This window comes from Penaeus vannamei, chromosome 18, assembly GCF_042767895.1.
Source record: "Penaeus vannamei isolate JL-2024 chromosome 18, ASM4276789v1, whole genome shotgun sequence".
NCBI classification, from domain to species: Eukaryota; Metazoa; Arthropoda; class Malacostraca; order Decapoda; family Penaeidae; genus Penaeus; species Penaeus vannamei.
Genome location: NC_091566.1, coordinates 1,497,401 through 1,519,900, shown reverse-complemented (window position 1 = coordinate 1,519,900; position 22,500 = coordinate 1,497,401). Strand labels below are relative to the sequence as shown.

General features: G+C 36.1%; 2 protein-coding genes across 6 annotated transcripts in view; one reads left to right on the top strand and one right to left on the bottom strand.

The window, feature by feature from the left end:
• LOC113813435 (kinesin-like protein KIF20B) overlaps positions 1-22,500 on the bottom strand; it is a 64,207-nt gene that overhangs the window by 12,763 nt on the left and 28,944 nt on the right. For 2 of the 3 annotated variants that reach the window (XM_070132645.1, XM_070132647.1), the window contains exons 1-18: positions 14,570-14,695; positions 12,338-12,413; positions 11,647-11,797; positions 10,815-10,921; positions 9,273-9,427; positions 8,588-8,802; positions 8,327-8,402; positions 7,888-8,097; positions 7,583-7,766; positions 7,354-7,482; positions 5,954-6,146; positions 5,691-5,845; positions 5,450-5,519; positions 4,680-4,819; positions 1,951-2,125; positions 1,186-1,371; positions 656-772; positions 371-481 (exon numbers count right to left, since the gene is read on the bottom strand). In XM_070132645.1, the coding sequence (XP_069988746.1) occupies positions 371-481; positions 656-772; positions 1,186-1,371; positions 1,951-2,125; positions 4,680-4,819; positions 5,450-5,519; positions 5,691-5,845; positions 5,954-6,146; positions 7,354-7,482; positions 7,583-7,766; positions 7,888-8,097; positions 8,327-8,402; positions 8,588-8,802; positions 9,273-9,427; positions 10,815-10,921; positions 11,647-11,797; positions 12,338-12,387 (2,424 nt within the window). In that variant the 5' untranslated portion in view covers positions 12,388-12,413; positions 14,570-14,695. Of the gene's footprint in view, positions 1-370; positions 482-655; positions 773-1,185; positions 1,372-1,950; positions 2,126-4,679; positions 4,820-5,449; positions 5,520-5,690; positions 5,846-5,953; positions 6,147-7,353; positions 7,483-7,582; positions 7,767-7,887; positions 8,098-8,326; positions 8,403-8,587; positions 8,803-9,272; positions 9,428-10,814; positions 10,922-11,646; positions 11,798-12,337; positions 12,414-14,569; positions 14,696-22,500 lie in introns of those variants that run through there. The other variant, XM_070132646.1, reaches the window with a different exon arrangement.
• Ipp (inositol polyphosphate 1-phosphatase) overlaps positions 14,905-22,500 on the top strand; it is a 14,026-nt gene continuing 6,430 nt past the window's right edge. Inside the window, exons 1-8 of one of the 3 annotated variants that reach the window (XM_070132649.1) lie at positions 14,905-15,039; positions 18,696-18,902; positions 19,512-19,634; positions 19,918-20,059; positions 21,202-21,373; positions 21,699-21,933; positions 22,032-22,136; positions 22,309-22,431. In XM_070132649.1, the coding sequence (XP_069988750.1) occupies positions 18,702-18,902; positions 19,512-19,634; positions 19,918-20,059; positions 21,202-21,373; positions 21,699-21,933; positions 22,032-22,136; positions 22,309-22,431 (1,101 nt within the window). In that variant the 5' untranslated portion in view covers positions 14,905-15,039; positions 18,696-18,701. Of the gene's footprint in view, positions 15,040-15,159; positions 15,201-18,695; positions 18,903-19,511; positions 19,635-19,917; positions 20,060-21,201; positions 21,374-21,698; positions 21,934-22,031; positions 22,137-22,308 lie in introns of those variants that run through there. The other 2 variants (XM_070132648.1, XM_070132650.1) reach the window with 2 other exon arrangements.

Sequence of the window (22,500 nt, the reverse complement as noted above, 5' to 3'; positions counted from 1 at the left end):
GACTCTGTTTTACATTACAAACTCCCTTGCAAGGGCTAGGACAGTGCCTTTTTTTCAAAGGATTTTGGTTTTGGCAGTTAAAGATTGTTACTCTGAGTAACAGTGAGTATTCAAATTCCTTTGAATCCTGGGCTGGATTCAAACTCACATACTGGGTGACCAATTATCCTGGTCTTCAGCTGCATGCATTAATCCTGTAGCTTCTCAGCTATTTTCAAAAATAATTATCCTAAATCATTAATATCACTATTCTATCCCTTTTTATATTTGCAATCTTTTTTTTCTCTTTTTTTCTTTTTACTTTCAAAACTGAAATTCCAAAGCAAATTCCATACTTGCAATCTGACTGAAAAAGAGTGTTACTACATACCTGCTTGGCAAGGGTGTTTTCACTCATTTCAAGAGACTTTGCAAGAGTGGAACATTCCTGCTGCTTTGCTGTGAACTCTTCTGCACATTCTATAAGCATCTCCTTTAAATCCTGGAAAAAGATAAACAAAACTAAAAACTAAAACTATTAGGGTAGGGGACACACACACACACACACAAAAACACACACATATGTATACATCTAAAAGGTGTTTTATGATGTCAAGGAAGAGTATTTCTATGATACAGAAAACAGTGAAAAAAAGATAATAATAAAATTATCTACCTTAATTTCTTCATCCTGTTCTGCGATCAATGTCTTGTTTTCCTCAACCCTTCGCTTCAATTCTTCTACGACTAAATTCTCTGTAGTGATGGTCATGCTCAGTTTCCGCGATGCTTCCTGAAATTGTAAAGTTTACAGTCAATTTTTATATAAATGGTACTAATGCTTGCCTTCCCAATCTGAACTCTAATATTGTTTTATTTCCTTTTCTTTCTTGCTTCTTTCTCTCTCTCCAATCTACATACCTCTTATTGGCCTCACCAATAATTCATCTCTTTAATGTATTTTGCACTTAAATATCTATGATTTATTCTCCATGTACACATATTTTACATAAAACTACATTTTCTATCATAGCTTTCTTTAGCCAAGTTTGAGTTTTCAAAATACAGATTTCAATACAATGCAATACATATTCTGAATAAAACTTATTATTATTATTATTATTTTCTTTTTACATACATGCATACACACCACCTACCTGTGGTATGTATCTAGCAAACCATGAAACATCTCCATATCCAACTTACCAATTCTTTATTAACTTTGTCAAAGCTGGCAGTAAGCTGTGCAAGCTGGAAAGTCAACCTGGAGTTCTCCTCTTGGGATCTTATCAGCAATTCACTTGTTTTCTTTTGTGAAGTCTTCAATGCCTCAACTTCATCTGCCATGAGTTTTTTCTCGGTTTCCAACTCTTCTATGTATGTTGCTTGTTCCTTCAATCATATATACGAAAAAGTAATTGGCATGATTTCTAAAATTATTAACAATTAGAGGAAACATTGTTGAGTTTGATATTTTCTACCCTGGTTTCATATATTACAGCAGAAACAATTAAAACAAATTACACATGAAACATTTTTTCATAATAGTTCAGTCATTTAGTTTTCAACAACAGGATTAATGAGTCTCTTTGAAAGATAAGCTATTATAAAAGATGAAATAAATGTCACAAACCTTACTCTTTGGATATTACACAATAAATGGAAATCACTCCACAAATATAGGCAGAATTTGGTTTACTATTTTTCAACTCATAATATATGACGAGATAACTTACATTTGTAAATTAAATGGTACTCCATACAATAGGGTAATCTACGGAACTGATTTGTATATCATTACATAAATGTTTGACTTGTGATGCGGATTCTCATAGTGAACTTTTAAATGTAAGTGACTGTGTACCATTAGATTAAAGTTCTGAAAGTATAAAACACAAAACATATAATTTCCAAATTACCTGTCTAAACTAACACAACATATAAACAGAAAAAGTACATTCTATTACTGACTTGGACTTTTTGTTCCTCTCGATGGAGCAGTATTGAAGACACGTACTCCTCATCTGGATCATCTTCTGGGCGGACACGCTTTCGGCTGTTAATTTTCTTGGCGGATTTCATAAGTGCATTGATCCTGTAGTCTGTAAGTTCTTCAGATCGGGCCTGCTGATTCTTCAGGCGTTGACTAGAGGAAGCAAAAAGAAATCTTCAGTTTTCTGTTTTCCTGTATCTAATATTGCTGTATTAAGTCAATGAATTTATGTTTGAATGATAGTGTGCATTATAAATACATACATACACACACAAGCATACATACATACATAAATATCTATATATCGATACAAGGGAATCACAGGTAAACTCTTGGATAGGTGACTATTTCAGGAACTGATCAGCTAGAATCAGAATCCAAGGCCACAGCACATGCCACTAGAAAAAAGAATGCCACAGGGTAGGGTCCTCAGTCCAACCCTCTTCAAGAGCCTTATGTCCTGCATCCTCAACATTGTTTCTAGAAGGCTGTAAGATCACCTCTTATGTAGACAATCTTGCAATCACCTCCACTGATTGACAGTACCTGAGAAGAGACCAGCACTGTCTGGACCTTGTGTCTGAGGAGTAGTCAAGGACAGGACTAAAGATTTCTGCAGCCAAATCAAAGCACATGGTTCTGTGATTTAATGCATATAAGTCCTGAAAATGGAGCTAGAGTAGGTTCAGGTCTGTCAATACCTTGGGGTATGGGTTGACCACAAACATTCCTTCTCCAAGGAGATGCAGTACATGGTTGACTGAAGTAAGGCAAGACTATCTGTCACAAAAGCAATGAGTGGGGGAGACACAGGAGTAGGACACAAAGTACTAAGAGCATTCTATGTACAAGCCATCAATACTATTTTGGGCTATGCTTGTCACCCTCATTGCTACCAGGCCAAAACTAAAAGAAAAACTGGCGACAGACTAAAGTGAAGCTGCCAGGATCATTCTGGGTGCCCCCAGGCAGACCTCCTCATAGAAGCAAACTTTCTGCCCCTGGACTCCCAAATTGATCTAATGGCAGCATAGTTCCTTTCAAAGGTCATCCAGGCACCCCATAACACATACATGAGACAGAAAGCACTCAGACACTTATAGCAAGACTATGACCTGTTTGCAGACAAATCCTGGCTCACTCATGCAGCCAAGGTATTAACCCGTAGCTGATGGGTGGCATGTACATATATGCCATGGCTATTGTGGACTGAAACATGGATGCCATCATATTATGCCCATTCCCGCGCCACTGGCTCATCGGACGGAATTTGTTTTTCTCTGATAGTAGATATTAGGCAATGGCACCTATAATGAAGGTAAAACTTCAAAATGTTAATATTTCTATAAGTTACAGAAAAATAAAACTTTTAAATGCTATATGTTGCTCGCAATTTACCGATCAAGCCAGGCGTAAACAGGGGAAACTTCCAATGTGCGCCAACAATCCTGTTATTACGTCAGCTTGCCAAACATTTTTACCCATCGGCACTGGGTTAATATGCTATCGGCTTAAACAGAAACTACTTGTTAAGGGCATAGATTCCCCCCACCCAGAGTATTTTGAATCCCCACCATGGGCAAAGACCTGGTTCAAGTTCCCAGTATTATACATACACATACATATATACACACATACACATACATACATATATATATATATTTATACATACATACATATATATTTATACATACATACATATATATTTATGCATACATACATACATACATACATACATACATATATATATATATATATATATATATATATATATATATATATATATATATTTATACATACATACATATATATATTCATAAATACATACATACATCTCTCTCTCTCTCTCTACACACACACACACATATACAAATATATATGCATATGTATTGGTCTACTTCTTGTGTCAGTAACCAAAATATATTCACCCTGACATGAGTTTTATACAGCTTCTTAGATTGATTGCGCTCCAGAATGATTTATTTATTTATCATTATTAAATGTCTGCGTTGATCAGCAAGGTCCAATGTTGTTGACAAATGATTTCCAATTAACCCATGTAGAGATTTGCAAGTGAGTGAATCACAACAGCATCCGTTGATAACAGATATATGTACATTTATGGAGATAAAGATGTGCCTTGGCTAAATTTAAGACACTTTAAGGCCTTAAATTTCAAGAAAATTATTTACGGATATGCGGGAACGCCGTTAACCCAACAGGCTTTCCTTCACCGACAGCACACATATTGGTAATTCTAAAATATTCTGAATTCATTTTGTACATTTCACACCTTGTATGTAATTACATAATGCCTATAAATGTTTATATTACGAACATGGAATTGATTGTATTACGTTTATGTTGCATGTTTTTGTAGATTTATCTTACTCATCAACATTTAGCTGCATCTAAAACATGAACCACTTATTCTATTGTCTACCTACCTCCTTTTTTAAATTTAGGTGATTTGTTACAGCACTGATAACGATTTAGACATCTTTGAAATCTCTGCTAATAAACTTGAAACCCTGTTTGTCTACCTCATTGCCCTATATGTATGTATGCATATATTCATATGTAGGGACTGAGAAAGAAAGAAAGAAAAAAAAAGAAAAAAAAAAAAAAAAATAATAATAATAATAAAAAAAAAAATAAAATAAAAAAATAAAAAAATAAAAATAAAAAATAAAAAAGTAAGTCTCACCTCCAACTGTTTTCAATCTCTACGAGCTGCTGGGAAAACTCTGCGCAAAGTTCCTCTCTTATGCGCTCTTCCATTTCCACCTTTTCTTTGTGCTCTTTCATCAGTTCATCCTTTAAGCTGGAAATGAGTTGTACCAGTGCCTGTAATATAGATATAAATTACTTGGTTAACTATTTTATAAATACATTAACACTTACAAGGACTACAATATTTTCACTTTCATCAAATGAAGTTACAGGCTGAATCTTACACTAAGCCTCCTGTGCTGATGGTTTTCAAAGTGATCTGAATTAGGCCATCATTAATTTGTACTAGGTCAGTTGAAAACAAAGACATTTCTTGATCATAAAATATGAGTGCACTTTTTCTCCTTTTCAGAACCACTTATCTACTTGACATTAAAAAATGTAGTCCTGAGTTACAGTAGTTGGTTTTACCTTCATATATCACTCAGTTCTCGAAGAAGAAGAAGAAGAAGAAGAAGAAGAAGATAGAAAGAGAGGGAGGAAACATACATATATACATATTTCCTTAGTTATAGTATAATGGTTGTTCCCTCGCCAGTTACAGCACAACCATCGTCACCCCGTGTTTATGTTTACCACAGCTGATGTACTTGATGCAGCTACATCACCTTAGATTATTTACATATACCTAGATATCTTATACCAGAAAGTAATGTAGATGATGATGCACTAAAATGGAAAGAGGCTTTTGAGGATAATTAATTAACGTTATATTGCCACATTATGTATGCTTTATCATCCTACCTCATATCTTTCATCCTCATCCTCTTCCTCTTCCTTGACTGTCTCCATGACTTCATCATCTCCCTTTTCACTGGAAAAAAGGTCAAGAAGATGAACAACAAAGTCATTGCTTAAAAATCCTTAATAGAAGAAAAAGTGTACTTCCAATAATACTATCACGGTATTCAAAATGTAAGAAACTATTTGATATTTCTTTTGAGATGAGAGAAAAACTATAAATTCTGAGTAGAATAAAAATTACCTTTCTCCAAAGGTCACTTCTCCTTCATCTTTTGCCCATGGAACAGATAAGCGTCCTGAACTATTGAAGGACTGGCGAATGAACTTTGAAAAGTGACTGTTGCGTTTAGGTATTTTAACCTGGCACTCTGATTCCTTAGCTTGGCTGATTGCTACCTGTTGTATGGAAATATAACAAAAGTTGTAAACAATGACAACAGGTACAGGATGGCTTGCAATACTGTCAATATAATTAGTATAACAATTATTATTCTTTACCCATACCTGTTTAGCAATAGCAGAAAATTTCAAGACCTGAAGAGTCTCATCAAAAAGAAGAGGAGTTTTTGAGATGTTCACAATCATTGCAGCTTTTCCCCGTCCGAGGAAAAAACTCTGAAATAGCCGTGTCAATTTGCTGTCACGGTATGGGACGGGGACCTCACGCTTCTTGTTACCTTTCTGCATCTGGTTTCGCCTGTAAGCAACATTTCTCTAACAACAAAATGCTAAGTCAGTTTTTGGGTAAAGTATGGCAATGACAGGTATATATTAGTGGGCATGAGATGTCATCCCGGATGTAGACTTGTGATGTGATAAAATACCACTAGATGTCTGGAAATATTAATCATGAAAGACGTCACCCATTACCAATAAATCAAGCAAACTGTGCATATATTTCTATAATCACTACTTCATTCTTTCTTCTACTTCATTATCATTGTCAACAGAATATGAGGATGCCATTTTCATATTACTTAGTTCTGGCTACCGTATATGTGAAATGAAACAGATCTGACATGTATAACAAAAGTTTGTGTTACAGGTTCATATCCCTATTCATAAAATGCAACAATAAACTGAGCCTTGCAATACAATACATACAATGCCTGTCATCCAGTGTGTCCGGATGCATTTGCGTAGCGTGAAATGATTACAAGAGAGCCCTACTGATCTCCCTGACATTCACCTGTCGGTAACCTTCCAAAATTCTCTATACAGTAATGACAAAACCATGAACACATTGAAAATGTAGGAAAAATGAGAGAATGCTTAGGCTTCAACAATGTGCTAATCTGTTAATTTTGCTAATCCTCACATAATGTGGGTGTTCAATGACAAAAGGGGAAGGGAAGTCCTTTTCACAGGAAATGAGGCCTTTCCTAACAACAATAAAGACAGAATGAAAGTAAGAAAAAAATAAAAGAAAAGAAAGATGGAAAAAAGAAAGAAAGAAAAAGTTGAAATCTATTTGTCTTTCACTTGCTCCTCCTTCCTCTTCCCCTATTACCTCTTCCATCCCTTCTACCTTTCCCTCTCCAATTCTTGATCTCAGGGTCTCACTGATAATTTTAGTTTCATCACAGTTCATTGTGTTTCTAAATACTGTTATGAATATATGACCCACTGATAGACCAGTTTTGGGAATCAGCGGATAGAAGCCTTGCTGAGTCCCCATCTGTTTTTACAGTAACACTAAAGATGTACACGAACATGACTGAAAGATGTTTAGCTGGCTTGAGTTAGTCATAGTGGAAGTTTTAAATTAACTAATGAAAGTTTCATAATCTCACACAATTTGATATTAGAATATCAAGATGAATTTCTATGAGACTTATGAATAACCTTTGTACACTTAAACATACACACACACTATAAACAAGTCGACTATCGGAAAACCATACCTTAAAGCCTCAATACACCGACTTAGCACAAGGAGAGAGGAGTTAATGTTTCCTGCCTCCTTTAGGCGGTCATGGCTTCCATGCGTCTTTCCTGCCCGCTCTGCACCAGCAAGGTCACACATTGACAACCTAAAAATACAGAATACAGTTACCCAAAATATTCTATGAGCATGATATGAGAGGCATGAATACTATAATTCTATCAAATATTCAAAATCACAGAACTTACATTGACACCCTCGCAACATGAGGATTCTGGGAATCAGCCATCCTGATCAGCTTAATTGTGAAGATGCAATGTGAACGAGATGAATTATGGTTTAGTCTGGTTGCAGCAAAGTGAAGGTTTTGGCGACCAATCTCTAAAAGTTTCCAGGCCTCCTCAGCACTTCGGACTCTCACTTCCTGTAGGCCTATTAAAATCACACATTACAACTTAATACTTTTAAAAGTGAAAATGTCTCATACTACTGACTACTTCATTCAAATGGTAATCAATACAAAAAGAATAGATTTTTATACAACTTTTCTTACCTTTTACATAAATGGCACTATTCCTATCTTCTCCCAACATTAGTGGGTTACGTTTATTCTTTTTGCACGTTGGCATTTTCTCTAACAAGTCATAGATATATTCATTATAAATCTCAGCAAATGAGACAAAAATAGCATACACAGTGTTTTCTGAATTGTCCACCTCAAGAGCTGTATCATCCTGACATCGGTTATCAATGACAGATGAAACTGGAAAAAACAGGAAACAAATAATAGGAACAATGACAATTAGTATCTAGATATAATTTTGCTTTTGACTGAGGCAATCTGAAAGTAGAAACCATATAAAATTTTCAAATACATGTTCATTTACAAATACTAATTTTGGTAGAAAATGAAGTCTGATTTTTGGAGAAAGATCTCCTAATTTATATGACAAATTGTGAAAAGGTGTTTTGAATCTAATATTGAATCTCACCTCTACTAATATCGCTGGCTGCTGATGGATCTGAGGTATTTAGAGAGCAGTCTCCAAAGGAAATTTTTGAAAGGCTCTGAAAAAATCAATTACAGAATTACATTCTGCAAAATAAAAATATCCTCTACATATACATCTTAATAAAAGTTAATTTTAAGCATTCTCATTCTACTGGTAAACAGATATTTCACGACACATTTCATCCAATTCTGACCATAATTTAGTTATATCCATAACTGTCACATGCACAATAATAATAACCATTGTTGACTGAGAGAAAGTTGAGCCTAGATCAGAAGTTATCTTGAAGATTCTCTCTTTCTTCTCTTCTTCCTTTTTGATATCACTTTCTTCGAGGCGCGACACACCACAAAAATAGCGCGGTTTGAGGTCATTAGCTTCATACTGCTGCTCCCCTACTGTGTTGAAAAGCACCTCAAGAGCACGAGGTAAAATACCAGCATCATTAGGTGTACCTAGAAAGAAGGCCATATTTGTTAAATTACATTTTCTATGTTACAGAAGGTATATCTTCTGTGAATACCTTCTAGCTAAATGTGTGAACACACAGAACATATAATATGATCTCCTTTTTAACTAATTGTTTTGATACTTTAAAAAATATGCTACAGTATTTCTGAACCCAGTATTAATTTATATCAACACCTGAAGAGGGAGGAGAAAATCAAATGCACAATGTATATTTAAGTACTACATAAATCCTCTTTTGGTAATTAAGAAATCAGAAACTAAGTTTAGATGGTGATAAAAAAGTTTTAGTAATTCTTTGTACTGTATTCCAGTCAACATTTTTTTCTCAAAACTTTAGCATTTATATAATTTGATATCAAACTTATCTTTTAATGGGAACATAAAATAAAATTAAAGTAAAAAATAATGTAATATTCTATGAAACCAAGTTTTGTTCATTACATCAGATTCTTACCCTGTACAGTAAACGTTTTCCCTGAGTTTGTTGCTCCATAAGTGAACAGTAAACAATTTTGTCCATTTATAAAATCCTTCACTAGTCCTAAGGTGGATCCATTAAATAACTCTTTCTGGTTTATGGTTGGCCCATAGATTTGAGAAAATGTGAACCTGAAATGAGATATAAAAAATCAAAAGGCTAAAATGCTTCACTGCAATCTATTATGCATTTCTCATTCACACAGCAATGAAACAAACTATTTTTCATATTCAAAATCAAGCACACACTTTCATGTAGAGAAGCATATTTATTACCTAGATATCTTGATATAATTATACACATTTAAAGAATCATGGAAGTAAATTCTAAAAACAACAAACAAAACTAAGCAATTCAAATACAAGCTTCAGATCAGTATACTGACTGTTATGCACATTAACTAGCTTCCTAATATAAGATTTGCCAAAGAATATGGACATGTATTTGTGGGTGTAAAAACATATGATATATGAATATGTATATCTAACCCCATGCCACTGGGAAAGTTTAGTGTTCATTGTACTCTTGTTTTGTGAAATGCCTGTACACAAAGATGGCTCCATAGGTGTTTAGCCACAAATTAGTCAGTTAGTAGACCATGTGATCTCACCTGAATTCTCTCCCTTTTTGTTTTACTAATGCTATCATTATCAATCCTGTTATTATCATTATAAACATTATGATTAGCAAAATGCTATTGCCATTACTAAGTGCTACAAAATAAAAGAAAATATTTCTGAAAATCAAGGAAAGGGGTAAATGGGTGAGATAGCTGGTACTAGTACTAGTACTAAGTAGGTACTACTAGTAGCCACGTCCTTGCTCTCTCACCAGCAGGTGCTTCTCATGACTCACTACTAAGACCACACTGGTGCTCGGAGTGACACATCATGGCATTTCACTTGTCACTTGGCTCACTCACTGGAGGGGGAGTACATGTAACAGCCATGACCCACAACTTGCATAATTCAGCTGGACTCCATACTTCTCAAGCTGGGTCACACAGGTCCAACAGCCTTATCCTTGCTCTCTCACCAGTAGGCACTTCTTGCAACTAATTGCCAAGACCTGACTAGTCGACCATGGACACCTTATGGTTCTCTGATTTGACCACAAGCTCCCCTCATTCCTGGTTAGCTGACACAGCTCAAGAATACTTAAACTTTGGGATCTGGAACTGAGATCACCAACTCATGATCCTCCAGAGCAACCTCTGCAGCAGTAGCAACAAGGACTGCCCAGTCCTTACTGAACTGGGGAGCCTCTTTGGCTCCCCTGCAGACCTCCACCTCACTCACAACAACCAGCCATAACAATGGGAACTCTCATCCACTCCAATTACTCTACAAAAAGAGAAACCATCACACAAGTGGTAGACCATCTATGTGTAAAGACAATTAATAAGCTAAACTCACAGTGGACATGACAGGTGTGTACATGCCATCCCCAGTGGCAGTGGGTTAATAATGTTTCTAAATGTATTTTTCTTTACTACAATGTCTACAGTAATGAACTTACTTTTGACTGAGTTTTGTAATGCCATTTGTGCTATTCTTGAAAGTGTTTGAGGAAGCAGGGGCTGTAAGGATGATGCTGTGGTTGTCCAATATATCAACATGCGTATCCTGTAAAAAGGGAAAAATACTATAGATCGGCCCTGGGCAATATGCAGCCTTGTAAGCCTTTTTATTAAATCTAATCCTAGTTGAATTTGAGAGAGTGAGTGAGAGAGAGATTCCAAAACACATACCTCAGACCTTTCTCTTTTTCCCTTCGTTGAGTGGCTGGTAGTCCTGATAAAATTTGGAGAGAGAAAGAGCGAGAAGAGAGGGAGAGAGCAAGAGCGAGAGAGAAAGAGGGAGGGAGGGGGATGGGGTGAGGGAGAGAGCAAGATTGAGAGAGAGAGAGAGAGAGAGAGAGAGAGAGAGAGAGAGAGAGAGAGAGAGAGAGAGAGAGAGAGAGAGAGAGAGAGAGAGAGAGAGAGAGAGAGAGAGAGAGAGAGAGAGAGAGAGAGAGAGAGAGAGAGAGAGAGAGAGAGAGAGAGAGAGAGAGAGAGAGAGAGAGAGAGAGAGAGGGGGGGGGGGGGGGGGGGGGGGAGGGAGGGAGGGAGGGAGGGAGGGAGGGAGGGAGGGAGGGAGGGAGGGAGGGAGGGAGGGAGGGAGGGAGGGAGAGAGAGAGAGAGAGAGAGAGAGAGAGAGAGAGAGAGAGAGAGAGAGAGAGAGAGAGAGAGAGAGAGAGAGAGAGAGAGAGAGAGAGAGAGAGAGAGAGAGAGAGAGAGAGAGAGAGAGAGAGAGAAAATACAAGCAAAGAAGGCAGGAACAGATTTGATAAATAAAATAAACTTTCATACCTCATTTGCTTGTTGTTCATCACGCAGACTTGGTCTTACTCTCAGGTAAACTTTGAGATTCTCGACATCAACCTCCTCAATAGGGATGGATTGGAAGACATCATTCAGATTCTTACATGGATCAAACGTACTTGCCAAGTCTGGTACAAACCTGTAATTGAAGAATGACCATGTAATGAAATCAGAAACTTGCTTCTTCAAATAAAAGGAACGTAAGAATATATATAAGAATTCTTAATTGTGTTTTGTTATATAAATCCTATGGGGAAAGGTAGGGGTAGAAACCAGTTTTAGAAAAGCATACAATACAAGGGGAACAGAACATAAAACTAATAACTCATGAAATTCTATTAAATTTTCTTCTGACATTCGTCACTAACTGATGAAGTTACTGAAACCTAGTGATAATGTGCCAAGCAACTGTTGTGGCCTATGTCCCTTTGGCAAAAGAGGTGAAGGTGTATATGATCATGAAAGCTTTTCTAGGATTAGGCCTATCCTGTATCACATATGCAATATCAAAACTGATCAGTATGGACTCTAGAGTAACAAAGTCTACATACATATTCTACTGAGGGAAAGAAGACTCTGAGGAGATTTCATCAGAGTTAGATTTTTGTAAAGAGATTAGAAAAACTGGAGAGAAAACTTGAAACAATGTCCAAACAGAAAATAAGAAACATCAACTCACTCATAGTCACTGGCATGTAGATATGACAATCGATCTATTGCCCGGCTCATGTTTGCTGCAAAAGTGTTTGTAATCTCTGAAAAGAAAATGGTCTTAGAATAGATTATAAGCTGAGAAATACATTATTTATAACATCCCCCTCCCTCCTCTTCTTTTTTTCCCTCTTCCATACCATAAATCATGAATCAAAGTATTAGAGGACTGCTGGGGAAGATGCAACACTAAATGTCATAAGGTCAGGGCTAGCTTTCCTTGCACTTAAGCAATACTGTGTGGTATAACAGTGAACTCCCAAACTACCAGGCTTTGATTCGGGAATAGGTGAATCCAGTTCAGCATACAATCCAGGTGTCAACCCAGTGTGAAGCATGAGGGGCAGTCTCAGGGAACCCTGAATGCGGACAGTGAACCCTGTAGCATACTGCCCGCCTTACTTGGGGCAATGCTGAGAAGGATGATAGTGGTGGTGCTCACTCTGAATAGACTGACTGAAGTTAAACTTAAACGGTCTTAATGGGGGCAAGGAACATCCACTCTTTGCTACCACTATCAAAAGAAATGAAATAGCTAAAGGTGGAGGTGACTGCCCTCTCAGAGTTGAGAAGACCTGACAGCAGTAGCAGTAGTAAGCTTGACTTTGTATATCAATGGTTGGGACCCAGTAATAGTTACCGTCTCCCGAGTGAAGCTGCAGTATATTTTTGTATGTATGAACGTACAGCCTGTGTGTTAGGGGGGTGGAAAGAGAAAGAGAGAGAGGGAGAGAGGTATGCATTAAACAAACAAATTTATAATGTAAATGTAAATATAAAATCCAGGTACACATATCACTTGTTAGCAAAGAATATTTACAGATGAATTACATAATTCTTTACAGTGTGTATGCAGTTGTCAAAAACTCCTGAACTCCATGTCACAAAACTTATTCAACACTAAGTTGAAGCAACTGAACACATTCTTCACCTTGGTATACATGGCAAGGGAGAGCTGAAACTCGGGAGTACTGAGTAGAATTAGGCAGGGGGATGCAGTTTTCACGATGTTTTTCTTATATCTATGGCATTACTATTTGTGTCTGGAGATTATTTCTTGTATAAATGACTACAACCTTTAGTCTTCTACAAGAATATCTTCAACCTATAGATGAACCATGAATTGTAGCACTTTTATGTGGTTTTCTTGATAGTTTAGTAACTGTGACATGATGACTACACAAAGATGTGGAAAATCTAATAACACGACTTAAATAATAGATATAAACTACACAGAGATATAAGAAATAATCTTGGTAGGCGAAAAATATCAGAGCTAGGGAAAATAACTCACGAAACTACTGCACAGACTAATGCCATCTTTACCAGTGGTAATTTGGGTGTCACGCAACACGACACCAAAAGCTGTCTTGTAATTGGAAGCAAGACCTGTTGTTTAGCTCCGCCCACTTCTGTGGCATAGTGGGAATAGTCGTAGTTGGCAACTAGTTGTTTTATTGTACTTGTTAATTTTTTTTTGCGGGGTACATAGAATTTTAGAATATAGTATCCTAGATGATATCTTCTATTATGGTTGTACTGTATTATAGATATCCAGTATAAGTACGAATATGCATGAAAATAACCGAGGTAGGAGGAATGCACCTGGCAGCTCGATAAATGTGTACCACCTGCTCGATTCCTCTAACCACTGGAAAAGACGACTCGAGTCCACAGTGACTGGTTGGGGGTTAGGGGCTAAATTCCCAACTGTTGGCTTAAGTAAATAGATGCAGTTTCTTTGTTAACAGCTAATGGTTATTACTCTGAGCTATTACCATCGGAGTAGAATCTTCCAGCACTTCTTTCATGTGAAAACCTAGGCATATATAACCTGGGCGCACAGCTAATATAACCGAATTGACCAAGAGTTTCAACAGAAGATTATTACACGTTGCAAATTAAACCTCAGTCCCGGTTCTCTCTATTAACCCTTTCCTTTGTTAATCATGTTATTTTATGAACATAAATTTAGCATGTGCTATATATTCATGTGACATTCATACTATTCACGCTCCTATGGATTCAAATACAACATTATCGTGAGTACTTGTGTTGCACAAAGTCTCTAATTACAATTTTGTTATTTCGTAGAACTGCCAGTGTCTCTGCCATTGATAACTGTCTTATGTACTACAGCAAATTTGTTATTTCCCGTATAAAGAGAGAATATCTGTAACAACACCCCTACAACACTTACATCATTGGCCGTAGTGTATTTCAAAGCCTACAGCCTTAAAACCCGAGAAGGGAGGCTCTGACATTCAAAATTGCAACAAGAACGCACACGTTAAGCCCGCCAGCGACCCTTTTTAAATGTCTCAAACGGACCAATCACACGAAGCGTTAAGCTGTCGGCCGCTAACAGCTGTCGGTAAATACGTACGGATTGAAAAATTAACCCAAACCGATTCTTTTTATAACGAATCAATGTAGTTTTCTATAATAAATGTGTTTTTTTTAAATAGCTATGAATTTAAAATTAGTTGTTGCGATTGATGTTTTATTTTGGATCCCCAGCTGATCGCAGGAGGAAGAACAACAAACAAATCGCCCTCCATCAGCGCCAAAGTCTCGCTCCCGGATCCTGAGAAGGCTTGAGGAAAATTTTAATTTCACGGCTTATTTAGCTTCCGTCAGGCGCAGAGGAGACTCGGAATCTGTACAAGTGTATGTAGTGATTAGAGGTGTATAGTAATTACATTGTCTTTGTAGAGGTGAATATATGCATTGTGCTGTTAAACATGATCTTGTCCGTGAATGTATAAATAATTCATTTCAAGTGGAAGGCAAGATCCTGTTTAGCAGTGTTGAAGGGGATGGATACAATGGTAAGAGAATATTGATTGCACGCTTACTGATATCACATAGGGACTTAACATTGCTGAAAGGCTGTGTGTGATGTTACTCACCGTATTACAGGCGTCAGTCATCAGTCACATCTACCTAAGTAAGGCTGATTTTGTGCGTTTGAACTAATAGGAAGCCTTACTTTTTAACTGACTGATATAGGTGAAATTCAATAAGAGTTACACATGGATCCATTATTTGCCCTTGGTTTAATTAATTGACTGTATTAAGAAATAATAGAATTGAACATTATATAGTCTTTCTATGAAAACTAGTAGATGGGTATTCACAATAAAAAACATTGGTAATGTGTGTATGACCTACACACCTTTGGCACTCCAGGAGAAGCCAGCAAATCGCCACCATGTATATTTTTGTTAATGTACTTATAATAGACTTTTGTCAATGTGCTTGTTACAGGTTACTGAGAGCAATGTGTGGAGATAGAGGGAGATGGACCATGTCATCTTATAGAGAATAAGAAATAAGATAAGAACCAATATTGTTTAACCCACTCACGCCGGGTACATTTTGTAGCCAAAATTAAAAAAATCCGGGCAGCTACAAAATCGGCGGGCGGAGCTTCCCCGGAGTCTGTCCACCCGCCCGGCCGCGCGCCGCTACTGCCTCGGAGCGCGGCTCCGAGACAGCATCGCACTGGCGGGCAGCCCGACATTGTTTATTTTTTCCCTGTGTCTCATATATGTGACACCCGGGACGAATGGGTTAAGCTGTAGTGGCCTCATGATGAAAATGTCAGTTACATATTGCTCAGAGACTAAGTCCACAACACCCTCAGTTCTTAATGTCCGTTTTCTATAGGTTGGAACAAATAAATAGAAGGTAGGAAAGGTTAGGCTGGGTGTTTGAGTTCTCATGATACTCATGATTCTCTGGTTTTGGGACTTTGCCTATGGCCATATGCTTAAAGAAATTGTGTAATGCACTTCAGTTCTTGACACAATTTTCCTATGCTAGAATCTTCATGACTGTAGGAATTCAATGTAATTTTAGGGCTGTCAGTTTAAAAGATACACTGTTCTTATGCTCTTATGTTATTTTGGTATACCAGTGAATTTTTTTGCGGTATTATTCCTTAGTAGAGGATTTAGTTCTTCAAAGAGTGGATTCCACATTTTTTTTGAAGCATTTGACCATTACTCTCTGGATTGTGAGTCACTCTTGAAAACAATTACCATGTACTTAGAGTTGACAACCCGGACAATTTATTGTCAGATAGGGAACAAGTTTATGCTTAAGCTGCGTTCAGAACTCCTTGTCCTGCTTGTCCAGACAAGATGTTTTGATGGTTTGGAACCTCTACTTTCTCATCCTGGACAAGTTGGCCATCTTGTCCTCCTGCAAAGCTGGGCGAGCAGGACGAGATGACATCACGATGGCATTTGTATGTAAACAATGACAGTTACAGGTAACCACAAGATACTGATGGGTAATTTTAAGGCCCTGTATTGATGTTATCAAAGGATATTTTTGTGTTTGTCAGTTGCAGGTAAGTTAAATGTGCATCAAAGGAGCGACAAAACCTATGCAGTGTGTTAAATAAAGACACCGGTACGATAAAAGAGTGAATCTTTACTTTCGAGCTGGTTGCATTCTAGGCAGCAAGGGTTTTGGAGGTTCCGAACATAGCCTCGTTGTCATGCTGCTCCTGACAAGTTGTCTGGATGAGCAAGAAGAGGAGTTCTGAATGCAGCATTAATGTTCTCGTTTTATAAGTAATGAAAATTTATTAGTCACAACTAGAGCTCAGAAAGTATGTAGGCTATGGCAGTTGTTTGTTAGGAAGTTTTATTCTTTTAATGATTATTTAGAAAGAACCATGCAGACTTATATTAAAAGATATATATAGTAAAATATAGCTGTATATTATTTGAGTAATTGGTATATACTGAGAAAAGTTTGCCAAATATTAAATGCAAATAATCAGACAAATGAAGAAAATGAAATTGGTAAAGAATCTCAATACAGTTTTGCTTGTTTGACACATGAAACCAAATCTATGAACCCAAGGGGAAGAAGCCCTGTTCTAGATATTTACCTTATAGATCTTGCTGAAAGTATTTGTCAGTTATATGTTGGTTGTTTTTTGTGTTTTTGGGAAAATTGGCTCACAATTGATTTATTTCAAAATAATTACCTTTACCAAGGAGGTTATGTTTTTGGTAACTTTGTTTTTTATTTATTTATTTATTTATTTATTTATTTATTATTATTTTGTTGTTGTTCATAGGTTAACAGGGTAACTCAAAAAGTTATGGAGAGTGTCTTAGCCTAACTTGGGTGCCATTAAATTTTGGTGGTGATCCCGTTATTGATCCGGATCCAGGATTTTTAAGAATGATTGCATAATTACCCCTATTGCCTTAGCAATAGGCGTACGTATTATTATTATTGTCACCTCTATTACCTTGGCCAAGTAGGTTATATTTACAGATGTCACCAGTGTTCATGAGAAAGAGGTTATTTTAATGTAATTCTTCAATTGTGAATATTTTTATTGTATCAGTGACCCTATTGCCATGGCAGAGATATGCGCTTCCTGAGTGCTTCTAGTTCCTTGTCACATCTGGAAACTTTCATACAAGGTCTTTCACACAAATATTTAGCTGACAGATGTTTGTGTTTGGAAAGCTAGTGAGAGAATGAGTGAGGAAGGGAAGAAGTTCCCAGTTTCGTCAAGTACTGCAATAGCATTGACAGCTTGAGCAATTTAGAAAATGTTGATTGACTGTTAATTGAATAAAACAGTTCCATAGACCAGAAAGATAACTCATTTATTATCATTCATTTAGTTCTATACACCAGAATAGTAAGTTATTTATTTTAATTAATTTATTTAGGATTCAGTTTTAAAGATCAAGGGGGGCCATAAGAACTTTCTAAAAATATTTATCTCTATAGAGTAAATATCTTCAGTGTAATCTATTGATATAAATACTCCATAAGATTCTTAAGAAAATGCATGGAACCAAGAGTGGAGTCTGCATAATAGCATTTCTGAATTGAAAAAGAAAAGTAAAGTTTTGCTATACAGACTTACTTAAGTTATGGAGCATAGGGGACTGAAATTATGAGACATAAGACAAAAGACTTGACAGTCCTAATTTGAAATATTGATTATTAAAGGATTTACATAAACATAATGCCACATCAAATACTAACTGGCAGTCTGTCAGAAGACTCAACTTAGAAGGCTTCTTTGTGATCAGACTAGCAAAGGGCTTTAATGGTGACAAACTGAACCTACAGCATTTATTATTTATCAGGTCTGTGGTAATTTCCTTTTTATTCCTTTTCTTTTTTTTTAGCCCTTAATATATAATTCTTGTTGGATGATCCTGTATTAATAATATGCCTTATGAGTGGAATGGCTTTCGAGAATGACAATTTGGTTAAGTGTGATCAATATAATATATTGTTTTATCATTATACATATTTTTTCTTTTTACTTATAGGTCAAGATGGAACTCATTGAAACTCTTCTTAGCTTCTCTGAGAAAGCTGGTGAAATTGCTCGGACAATACGGAGAGAGCCAAAGCTTTTTTCTTTGTTGGTCGAGGAGAAAGGAGAAGAGGAGAAGAATCAAAGGTTTACACAAGACTTTAAGACCCTAGCAGATGTGCTTATCCAGGAAGCTCTCAGGCATCATGTTACACAAATGGTTGGTTGATATAAAGGCACTTCAAAGTGAAATTGATATTTTGCAAAATTATGGCAGATTGGTTATTTGAAAATACTTTGAAATTTGTAGATTTGTGTTTGAATTTCACATTTTTGTGAAGGGAAGTGCAAATGAAGAGTCTCAGTTCTGTTTAAGGAAAAATAGTAATAGTAATGAAAAAAAAAATAGTATGCATACATTAAGTCCTAATTTCCTACTTTTGGGATTAGACTCGGAGGTCTCAGTTTAACTTTGCTTCTGCTTTGATTGGCTTTTAGTTTTCTTGAGCACAAGGCTTCTTATCTACTCTTCATGCATCTATCACTTAGCAAAATCATCCACAGAATATTTGTTGAGTCTTGTTTTCTTGGGTTTCTTTAGGCAAACTAAATGTAAGTCCACAACAATATCTAATTCTAGAATTTATATGCACTTTATGATAGAGTGTAAGTTTGAATTGTTGGAAGAAGGAATCAAGAAATTATTATCAAATTATTGTTTGCTGAAGTATTTTTTATCTACCATATTTTTCATATCATTGGTATAGTGTACGTTTTAAATAACTATGTTTTTTTTATATACAGATTCTAATTTTGCATTATCATACAGATTCCATCACTTGGAGAACATGTACATGGGGAAGAGAGTGCTGAATTTACAAATACTCTTGGGGAACGGGTTATTGTCCAGATTTGTGCAACAAAAGAAGAGACAGCTACACTTCTTGAGAAGGTGAGAATATGAATATGATCATGTGGTTACATAGGGATATTGTTATTCCTAGCTTAAAAGAACAGCCTAAAATCCTAAAATTATTGTCAGTGAATAAGAGACCTTGGCATTTATATATTAAATATTTTGCTTGTAAGGATACCTATTACAGCATATAGAATTTTAAGCTAATGTGACAGGATTGTCAAGTGAAAGACCTCAAGAGGAAGTATTTGTAAGACCTTTCATTACTTAATTTTTATTTTTAATTGATAAAGTGTTGTGTGGTTATAATCAATTGCAGGTTTTAGATGGCAACAGAGAAGCAGCAGACCTATTGGCAGCTGTTGTTCATACAGCTATTATTGTAAAACCTGACTCGACATTAGCAGCCAAGATACCGAAAATACCTCTGGATAACTTGGGTATATGGATTGATCCTATTGGTAAGTTGTTGGCCATATTACTGACAGTTATGTACATAAGAAAATACAGTGTGTGCTATTTTCATTGGATAAAGTAATACAACAGAAAAGTTTATATGAACATTACCAGACTTTTAAAATCGATGGCTTTTCATTGAGTATGCATCTTACTACAGAGATTTATAGTGGTGAATCTGTTACGCACAAAATGTGTGACATGTCCAACAGGTAGTTACTATCAAATGTCATCTATACATCAGAACCATTGAACATAATGTACTTTCTAGAAGTAGGAGCAAATACAATCTTTGTTGTCCTGTATCATTAAGCTTTTGATTATGGTGACAGCTTTATGACATCATTGTGGTAACCTGGTCAATCCCATAGCTGAATTTTGTTAATTGAGTAGATGCAGGGTTGGTCTTGTATCTGCCAGTTCTTCCTCCATAAGGCCAAGAACTGGTTTGGAGGAACTTTTGGTCCAGGGAGACTTCTATTGAATTTTGATAATTGTCTCCTTATAGGGTATTAGGCTAGTGACAGTCTCAGGATTCATTATAAACCTTGATGACCTTTTTTCTGGGTATTTCATAGGCTAGGGGTAAAATATAACCCATGTCTTACTTTTTAAATTGCTAGTTGCTCAGGGGTAAGTAATCAGAGGCAAGCAGTTTTCTTTGCATTTTTTGAGTTGTCAGTGTAAAGGGAGAAAGACAGTGTTTATTTCTTTTTAAGAAGGGGCATTTTGCTAACATCAGTTTGAGTCTTGTTTTGATGATGAGGGTTATTATTAGTATATTGTGATATCAAAAGAAGGTCCAGATCTGTAAATAGCTCTGCTGTGCACCTTTGGAAACAAATATATAGATTTGAACTTGGAGTGTGTTTTATAGCATCTCTCTGTTTATGGATTACCTGATTACCTTGGATATTAATTGGATTTTAATATCAAAATATTTTTATTGTAAGATCTACACCTATGTGTGTATTAACCCGTTGTTGAATATTTAGAATGATAATCAAGTATACCTCATGACCTAACACTATTTGAAAATTAATTTCAAAACAGTGTGAGTTATTAGAATGATTTGAGGGTTATCAAGGGGATAAAGAGTAAAGGTGTTGGAATAATAAGATGATTAATGAAGCCAGTTTTATTTCAGATTCCACTGGTGAATATGTTCGAGGTGAGATTGGAAAGTTGAGTGGGAGCATATACAGCAGTGGACTTCCAAGTGTGACTATCCTCATTGGCTTTTACGACCGCTTTACTGGTGAAATTATAGGAGGTGTTGTTAATCATCCCTTTGCTGTGTATGATGAAGAAAACCAAAGGTATGTATCCTTTATTCTTAAGAAAATGATACATACTGTTGTCTGAGTATGACTAGTTGTTTGATTTTACTATGTGTTTTTCTACAATTTATATTCCTTGGCAGATATTTACTCATGATTGATATGATTGATAATTTAATTTTCATAGCTTTACTTATATTTCATGGGCATTGCTCCATGTGTTATGATTTGTAATGTTGTGATATTTTTTCTCTTGATAGTCATCAAATTGTAAATTTATTTAGTTAGCCTAAAGTGTATAGTGATATAGGGTATTTAATATTTCAACCTTCATATGCTGAAATTTTGTTTTGCTACCTTTCAGTTGGCATGGGGAAGTTTACTGGAGTGTCAATTATAATGATGTTAAAGTCCACAATATGCAGATCCATAAACTTGCCTCTGATGCAACTCGTCCTGTAATAGTGATGTCATCAAGTGAAGATGTAAAAGTGCAGGAAATGCTTGGAAAGAAGTTTGACATTGTTTATGCTTCTGGTGCTGGATATAAACTTCTTGTTGTTGCACTTGGTCAAGTGGTGGCATATGTTTGCTCCAAAGTAAGTTTTATGTTTTTGGGTTTTCTTTTGTAAATTGTTTCATATATGGAGTTTTAGCAAACACATCTGATACAAAAAAATCTTCGCTTCTCTTTTAGAGTTCAACTTTCCGATGGGACACAGCAGCACCACATGGTCTGCTGCAAGCCTTGGGAGGTGGTGTAGTAGTCTACAGACAGTTATTAAGTTCAGCTGAAGATAATGTATGTAAACGATATGAGAATTTTCCTAGATAAACCAATACAGAAATTACTCTTTTGTTGATTTTAAGCATGCAACTTGGACAAATTTGATGTTCATAAGCAGTCATTATTGATAATGATTTACCCACACTGATTAATAATACATTGATGATATTTCTTTTCTATGTTTCAGCATGTCTCAGAAGATATGTTGAAAAATATTCAGATAAAGTACAACAAGCCAAATGCTGATTCACCAAAAGCCAGCTTACAATGGAGCAATGCAGGAGGAATTGTGGCTTATAGGGACAATAAGGTATTACCAACCATTTTAGAATGTTTGAGAAACTCATAGATAAGAGTGTCTTTTATCTTTTTTGTAAAG